The sequence below is a fragment of the Trichoplusia ni genome, chromosome 11 (genome assembly GCF_003590095.1).
Source record: "Trichoplusia ni isolate ovarian cell line Hi5 chromosome 11, tn1, whole genome shotgun sequence".
Classification (NCBI taxonomy): Eukaryota; Metazoa; Arthropoda; class Insecta; order Lepidoptera; family Noctuidae; genus Trichoplusia; species Trichoplusia ni.
This window is the reverse complement of record NC_039488.1, coordinates 735,858-745,215: the sequence shown is the minus strand read 5'-3', so window position 1 is coordinate 745,215 and position 9,358 is coordinate 735,858. Positions and strand designations below refer to the sequence as shown.

At 37.0% G+C, this 9,358-nt stretch overlaps 1 protein-coding gene across 1 annotated transcript; it reads right to left on the bottom strand.

The window, feature by feature from the left end:
• Window positions 1-4,380: 4,380 nt before the first annotated feature.
• LOC113498759 (silk gland factor 1) lies at window positions 4,381-7,451 on the bottom strand. Its single transcript, XM_026878902.1, has one exon. The coding sequence runs from the start codon at window positions 7,387-7,389 to the stop codon at window positions 6,334-6,336; it is 1,056 nt and encodes a 351-aa protein (XP_026734703.1). The 5' UTR covers window positions 7,390-7,451; the 3' UTR covers window positions 4,381-6,333.
• Window positions 7,452-9,358: the final 1,907 nt, after the last annotated feature.

Here is a 9,358-nt window from a genome sequence, read left to right as displayed (position 1 = left end):
GGAAATCCATATCCGTAGTGTTTTCACATCCAAACCACTGAACTGAATTACATTTGCATGCTACAGAGGGCACTTTTAAAACCGGACAACGCCGGGCAATTTTACACGACCTGGTGAGTCAGGATAAATAGTACCTATGGTTCAATAAATATACTTTTATCTCACTATATAATGTAATGATGTAAGAAAGGAAAAATAGGAACCATTTTACTGAGACACAGCTCCCGTCTGTCACCTCATGAACCGTGTTGGATAGGTAATAGACATTTTTACAACTGATGTCGTCCTGTTGCTAAAACAAAGAATTATAAAAAAAATTAAATTAAGCAACGCTTGTTAAGGCCTTTAATTTTGTAGGTGACCAAGTTTGATTTTAAATTAGTCTTACTTTGACTATGACTAGCTTCTTACCGTTTTCATTTTTGTAATATTAAAAAATCATCTTGTTATCTTGTAATCTGCTAAAAGATAGAAACTTTATATAAAATTCAGCAATCCAATTTAACAAAAAATTCGGAAAAAAGACATTCAATGATTATACCTTACAAAAAACCACATGTTATTTGGAATATTTTATTAGTTAACGTTAATTAATAAAAATCCTAGTTTAATGTCTAAATTGCTTAGATGAAAGAAACTATTTTTATAATTCTTGGTAAAGGTGTACTGCTAATAAATATATGATATTTCATGTGAAAAGTACTTTACAATTTAAGGTGAAATGTGCCAAATTAAGTTTATAAAAATCTTATTAGTAAGAAATTTTAGAAGACAATATTAGTAGAGTTTGTAGTAAAGGAAATATTATTATTAAAAAATAATTATTATTTTAAGACGATATTTCTTTATATTAAATCAAATTGTAATATAAATTAGTCTTAATTTATGTGACAGCCATTATTAACAAAGTCATTCCGGTCAAATAGTCAAAGGCTTCATTGTGACTTCGTTGCGAGTTCATGCTACATACAAACAATCCTGGTTACCTTCAAACTATAAAGGACTAAAAACGATTTCACTCAAATACCATACCGATTCTCGTCAAGATAAATAACCTAAGACATCACCCAAGACATCAAAATTCAATCAAACAAATCACACATAAAACATGAAATTTAAACCATCTCGAAAACAAACACCGTTAGTCAGACAAAGAAAGTGTTTATCATCACAAATGGACCCACTGACATAATACCAAACGTATTCAAATAAAAATGTTCGGACAAAACCAAAACATGCCCGTCCAAGCAAAACCTCGAACTCAAGAGATTCACTATAAACTCTCGAACTGACAGACATAACTCTACAATCACGAAAAACAAAACAACGAAAACCAGCACTTATAACTTGCAACATAAAGTTGTATTTTCTAATTAAGTTACAAAGTAGCTTGTGTATTAAAGTTGTGTTTTCGTGATGACTTGAAATGTTGAATTGTTATCGAAGCATTGGCTGTGGGTAGCGCAGTAGCCCGGAGTAACAATATGAATGGAATGAAAAACGGAATTAAAAGATGAATAAATAAATAACGCCCACACAATGTGAGACGCGTGTCTGTCCGAGATATTATTGGGATTATATCAGTGATCGGTTTATAAATAAATTATATAGTATACTTTATGTTAGAGCTCTTGAAGTGGTGCAAATTTTGTTATTTCGATTTTAAAACGAAACTTAATGTTATGATATTGTAAAGCCTTATGTAACAGCATGCCCTTTTAATAATTGATAGAAAAAAAATTGAGTACTATTATATGAATTCTATTAATTATGATTGGTACAGGTAATTTACTTCAAAAAGTTTGAATATTCGCACGATATATTCCGTGATTAAAAATTGTCACTCAAATACCACAAATAGAGTTAAGTAGAAACATTAAATACTAAAAAAGTTTCCCGACTTCACTCACGAGTAAGACTCTAATTGAGCAAATGAATACATCTTAAACTCTGCAAAAAATCACATAACCACATTAGCAATACAGCTATCAATCAACGCATACTTTTAATAAAATAAACACACAGCTGAATGTGTAGTAGTCAGCGTTACAACATGCAAAAGGTCACCAAATATAAGTACCACTTACATTATAATGTAACGCAAATATTGTACAATCATATTTTAATTTAAGAAAACATATTATAATTTCTTGGTTGTTATAATCTCTGTAACATTATAGTGTTACGCGGTGTTTGATATTGGATTGAATGCTCGCATAATTAGTGAGATAATTATTTGGAAGACCAGTGAGAGGGTTAGAAAATATTAAAAATGTCTTTGTTGTATATGTGGTGAAGATCAATGAATGAACAACAAGACAAATAACTGGAAATGGTTTACTAAATTGTATCACAATTAATTACTTAAATTTCTGTAACTTAGGTTTTGCTCTCAAGCCTTAAGCGGTAAGGCAGCAATATTTAAATAACCAGCTTAAGCTAGTTCGTAGCACTCAATCAATGTTTTTAGTAAAAAACCTAAATAAAATAATTGTTATTTCAACTCACTTTTACCTAAGAAAAAGTTACAAAAAACCTCTTTCTGTAAAACAAGGCAAAACATACCGTGCTATACTGGATACCATTCACGCCTTTGTCCCATCAGTGGGTCAGCAGTGCTGTGGTTAGTTTTATGGCCGTCGTATACCACCCGCGGAGTCCCGCCTTTGAGTCTCGGGCGCTAAACAAATTGTAATGTTCGAAACGATTCACCAATTATTAAGAGTCTAATAGTTTTATTTTTACAAATATTTTTGTTAGAGAAAGTGAATCTTTAGAATTAGATGAGGACGTATGACTGTGAAAGCTTGCTTTTAAAGATATTAACTAATTAAAAGCAACAAATGTTGTTATTAATAACAAAGACAGAAATTACTTACGTGTGAGCGAAATGGAGACCACTTGAAAACGAACACTGATTATCACCTCAGATTTTAACAAATTGTTAAAATGTTTTTCAATTCGCTGAAGGTACTCACTCAAATTCTAAATGACGTGTCTTTGTCACATCCTTATGTCGTTCGTAAAATAATTATCTACTATTATTTCTTCTGCTCACACCATAACCCGTTCGAAAGCACAAAATTTATAGATTTAGTACATGTAAAATGGACGTCAGTTCGTCCTAATCAACTTACAAGGTTTGACCCTAACAAAAATACCAAGTTTACCAACATACCTACATCGTCAGTTAAAGGCCTTAATTACAATGTCTTTGCTTCTGTAAAAGATATACAAAATCCTCGTATGCAGTAAACTCCGCAGTAGTTTGCAAATGCAAACTTTGTGTTCACATTGTGAAACACTGCCATTGACAAATTTCATTGAAAACTTTTTTCTCGATTCATTTTTGCCGATTTCTCAAACAAATTAACACTGGCATCCACGTGTTAACCCTTTTGTGTACTTTTATGGTTTTATTGTGGGTCTTTGTCGTAAGAGATAACCCGTTGGCTGCAGTGCTTGCGCAAGCCGACAAAAGTGAAAATATCCGGCAGTAAAAGTGGCGATAAGTACACGGTTTTTTAACAATTTTTATTGCGACGTTGCCTTTGTTTGCAAAGAAAGGGTTAGGGTTTGGTTAAGTGTATGAGAGGTACTGATAGTTTTGTTTCAAGAAGAAACTATGAAGGTATAAGTTTTTTGGAAATACAAAGTCTTAGTTTTAAGGTTTTCATATTATCATCATATACTTCATCTACTTACAACACCAAAATTCAATCTTCGAATCCGAAAGGCATATGTATTGAGTGTTTCTTCCAAAATTATCTTCACGATGGGCAAAGCGTTCAAATGTATAAACCAGTTCGATTTCTCTTATTTTTTATGTTTATAGAAATGTTGGTAAGAAATGCAGCATTTATAACATATTTCAATTACCCATAGGGATTTTTAATGTCAAAAGTATGATCAAATAAAAAAAACAAATGAGAATTGTAAATACTTAATTTTATTAATTCTGAAACTAACAGATGATATATAAGTATCCTATCTAGATTCGAGTAATACGACATAAATATTTATTTATAAAAACAAGAATTAATTTAGCAAAACTTCCTATCAAATATGTATAGTGAAAATATTGGAAAGCGTGTGTGCAATACAACCTTATCAAACTAATAAACCTAATGATATAAACTTATTGAGCAATGTATAAATTTAAAGTAATATAATTCAAAAATTTATAAAATAAAATATATTTTTATACATTAGATAAAGATTATAAATAAATATTATTTTTACAAAATATAAAAAAATGATTTATACATTTTATTGAAAATTTATAGATCAAATATTGTTTAATCCTTTGTTAAAGATTAAATAATATTAGAATTTTTGCTTCTAACTCTCAAATGCCGTTATAATGTTTGCTTATTACAATTTTGTGCGTTGTATATTTATACAATTAAAATGCAAAAGGTCATTGCGTTTCTGGCGTATCAAGACAAGTGCGTAGTTTACACGTACTCGAGGCGTACTTCTTTGTCAAACTGAGCTAAGGTTATGTTCAAGGCATTCGATCTAAATCGGAGCGCCCAAGGCAAACATGATTATGTCAATTTTAACAGCCTTTGAATACTCAATGACATATTATTGAGAAAATCCTTGTCAAGTGACAAAAGAGACTGAAATTTTGGTCTAGGTTAGATTTTAACACAATTACCTGTTAATTTGCGTTCTATTTAATTATCCGTTGAGGTCTTTATGTCGTTTTTTAGATGCCGAAATAAGGCTTTTATGTTTAATCATACAAAAGTTTCACTTTTTCGTTTAACATTGATTTTTTTATGTATGATTTATATAGAGTTGCATGAATGCTCAAGTAGCAAGAAATTAGACAATAACGTATGACCTTTTACATAACATTTCAGTGATTTATTTGAATAACACATTTGCGTATAATTAATTTATAGAATAAGCACTCTTTGAATTTGAGTCGGTAATATCAAATAATATTTTTAATTAGTACGCAATTTAAAAAATTATAATCAAACTCTGAAAAAATCTACTTAACCCTGTATCCGCAATGAAAAAGAAATATTTAATAAGGTCGAGTTAAAAAAAATACAATTTAGCCATTTTCCAAATGAGTTGGGTACAGCGAAACCTTTCCATGGTTAGAAATAAACAGATATATTAGTGATTAATTATAAAAAAATACGTGTTAAACTTACCCGCACGCTTGCCAATATTCCAGTTGACATTTATGCTAAATTAACGCTCGTATATAAATACATATTCGAATGGAATGTGCAGAAGCCGAGATAGGTACCTATCTTACACCAAACACCGTTATTAAGAGTCATATAATTAACTTATGAGTATATATACAAAACTTATCTACACTCCTAGTATTGAACTGTTTCCATTTCGCCTAGCTAAATTTTCTTTCGTTTTTATAATATATATTGTATGATAATTTTATACACAATTTGTTACACAGACATTGCACAGTTCAACCGTCCACGATATGACGTCACTTCTCGTTCCGTCGTATACCAACTCTTCGTTGTGAAGTTTCATTTATAGTAGCTTTGATTAAAGACAATTGGAATTTATGTGCAAATTAAATATTTATAAACATATTTTTTGTATACATTTTTCACTGGGCTTCAACGTTTTTTTATTTTTGAAGCAAGGCTTTATCGAATTGGAGTCACAGTGTATAATGAACGCATTTCCGATCAATGTGATTTGTTATATTGAAAGTTAATCGACGGCAAGCAAAAGACATCAACGCGTTACACAAACAATATTATTTATCTAAACAAGTATAGATAAACAAAGCGATAACACCGTATTGATCGCGCATTTTCACGTTTTTTATCTAACCAGAGTGCGTCGACTTAGGCGGGCAAAGCTTTCGCTTAATAAACTTTTAATGTAATACAGAATACTTGCATTAGGAGTTGGTATACAAGGGGGAGACGATTATAATGACTATAAAGGACACTTTCTCAGAAGTTCCACAAAAACAATTTTAGGCCTAACTTCGCGCAGCCGCCGCCCGCCCCGACACATCCCACATCGTCCACAGTGCACTAAACATCTATTCCCTACTAATAAAACGCACACAAAATGGACTCGTTAAAATAATCGCAAATATTTACACAAATTTACAACCGTAACGTGGGGGGCGGGCGCAGCAGGCGCGGTAATATCACCAGAACACGAAACGCTCACTTGGAGTCCAATATCAAGGTTGAGGGATGCTGAGCGGGATGCTCAGCGGCGTGAGGCGGCGTGAGGCAGCTCAGGGCGCTAAGGCGCGGCGGGGTCCTGCGGCACGCACCAGGCGGGCGCGCGCCGGCCTGCCTACGCCAGCGGGTACTGTCACAAGGGCGGCTGCGCGTGCGCGTGGTGGTGATGGTACAGCGGCGACTGGTAGTAGTTGTCCGCAGGCGAGTGCCCGTATCCATAGTTGACGTCATACATCTTCAGGTCGGCCTTGGTGTCGGCGCCGGGCAGCAGCCGCGTGATGCTGAAGGGGTGCTGAGCCGGCGCGTACCCGGTGGGCTCCTGCTTGAGCTGCGCGTAGTGCTCCAGCGCCAGCGGCGTGTGCTCGGGCAGGCACAGCTCGGGCGCCGCGTGCAGCTGCGCCAGCAGCTCGTCGCGCATCTCCTTGTCCTCGCCGGGCGCGGAGCCCGCCACGCCACCCTTCTCATGCGAATGCTCGCTGCGTTTTTCGTGCGAGCCGCCATGGTGACCGTGCCCGGTGTGTGCCTTCTGTGCTTGTCTTATCGATTCTTTCTTCTCGTCTTTAAACCTCTTCTGCCGCCGTAGGAAGCAGCCGTTTTCAAACATGTTTCCGCTGTCCGGGTGCAGCGTCCAGAACGAGCCCTTGCCCGGCTTGTCGGGCGTGCGAGGCACTTTCACGAAGCAGTCATTGAACGACAGCGAATGTCGAATGGAGTTCTGCCAGCGCTGCTGGTTCTGTCTGTAGAACGGGAACAGGTCCATGATGAACTGGTAGATCTCGGAGAGCGTGAGCATACGCGAGGGGTTGTTCTGGATGGCCATTGTGATGAGCGAAATATAGGAGTATGGCGGCTTGGCGTGCGTGTAGGATCGGCGATAGGTCTTGTCATTGCGCGCACGCTGCAGCGCTGATGTGGGCGAGGCGGCTTCCTGCTCACGCGGCAGCGAGCCGTAGGGCACAGCGCCGCCGCCGCCCATGCAGGACGCCATGGTGCTGGGCGGCGAGTAGCCCACGCCCGGGGAGCCCATGCACGAGCTTCCCGCCACCATGTTGTTGGAGTACAGGTTCGGGTACGGCTGGGCAGGCATGCAGCCCATGCCGTTCACGTATGGGGGCGCAAGGCCCGGCGACAGCGAGGACAGCGACGCGGACGTCGGCACGTCGCCGTACGACAGCTTCTGCGAGATCATGGCTAGCGCATCACCCGCGCGTGCACGCCGGCCAGGGGCAAACACTCGCACTGATTGAAAGAGTAAATAGAGGCCGGGGGCCCGCGCTCCCCTCCACTCTGCCGACGATTGGCGCGCCGTGGGGCGGGGTCTGTCCGGCCCGCCCCTGCGCCCCGCGCCGCGCGCCCCCGCGGCCCGCGCCTCAGCCCCCGCGCCCCGCACCCCGCCCGCGCCTCGCTCTCCGCATTGCGCCGCCGCCGTGCGCGACCCGCCGCTAATAATACCGCAGCTCCAAACGATAAAACCATGGAATTATCATAAGTGTTTGGGCAGGAATGTGTGCTTGTGACGACCGTTGTAACACACCATATAAGGCCCTACAAGTATTCATACGCAGTTTGGTGATATCCGCTTTCTTAGAAAATTATTTCAGAGAAAAACATGTAGCGGCCGTGAATTACAGCGTAAATTGTCTCAACGCGTAGGTACACTAATCAGTGACTTTCATTATTGTCATATAAAGACTCCGTCATATTTCGAAGTGCGCAATTGTAACCCAGTTTAACTTTTGCTATCCATTCTCATTGTGCCTGTATCAGTTACAACAAACAGATTTATTGTAGCTTTCGCTTAGAAAATAGTCTAAAATAACCGGTAAATGATCTACTTTCAAAGTCATAGCTTAGATAGTAAATTGTATTGATAACTATAGATAACGTATTATATTCTACAATGCAGCGTAGGCCTACGCGGCTACGACGCTACGAACTGATAAAACAATGTAGGTACAACAATATATTATCATTTAAATAAATTATAAATTAAATTACTATAATTATATGCGCGCAATAAATTATACTCTGGTGTATTGTTCTGTAGTAATACGTTCAGACAAGCATGTCTACTTAATATTGTTTAAATTTTACAAGCTAGGAAACATGTCGGGCAACATGCTACGTTTTTCAACATTATTTTAAATAATTTAAAAAAACCAAACGTTTTAGGGAGTTTGAATTAGCAGGAACACGATAAAATATTGAATACATTACACACATATTTACATTAAAAACATTTTTACAGTTTAACTGAAAAGAGAGGTCCATTTCTTTGTCTTTGCAACCATGATGCGTTTAAAACTTATTTATTTATTTACATTTGAGTAAAGATCTATTCATTCACTATTCAGATATGTGTGCAAACATAGATATAGTGTACTCCGTAGAACTCTACAAAAGAAGAGTTTATTTTTCAATTCGTCAGATTTACTTTAAATTTATATAGATAGATGTTAGAATTGATTCGTTTGATGTATGTTTTGAGTTAAACTAACTAATGGGAATTAAAGAAACAACATAGAGACAAAAAGCAATTAATAATAATTCAAGACAATTTTGAATCTAAGGATATACTCGTAAATTACAATTTTTTTAAGAATCAATTTTCATCCTTCTTATCTATAAGAATTAAAGTATATATCAGAACTGTAAATTGTTGACAATCTAGTTTAATGGAACTGATGAAGATTTATTTTTCTCCTTAATAACTATCCACAGAGTATGCAGACAGTTGCAAGCAGAAAGATACGACGCGCCGGCGGCAACTATTCAAACAAATTGTTACTAGGATACTTCACGTTGATTCAATAATACAAAGGAAAAACGTTTTTATTTTAGCAACATATTATGTTACATAGATAGATTAAAAATGATTAAATCAACCACGTGAAAATACGAATTCTGTACGGTTTTTCCGATTTGATTACCGTATAGGACCAACGTTTATTTTAAGTCTTCAAAGCTAGATTTATGTGTACGTAATTGGAGCTTCATCAAACCCTTTTGTTATACGGAGCATGAATTATCTAGTACTATCACTATCATCGATTGACAAAACAAAGTGATATCATCATCATCATCATCCACAGCCTTTATCCTCCCACTGCTGGACATAGGCCTCCCCTTTCTCGTGCCAACTTCTACGGTCCTGTGCT

Excerpts from the sequence above, each read along its gene's own strand:
- LOC113498759 (XM_026878902.1), bottom strand. The coding sequence starts at position 7,389 with ATGATCTCGCAGAAGCTGTCGTACGGCGACGTGCCGACGTCCGCGTCG.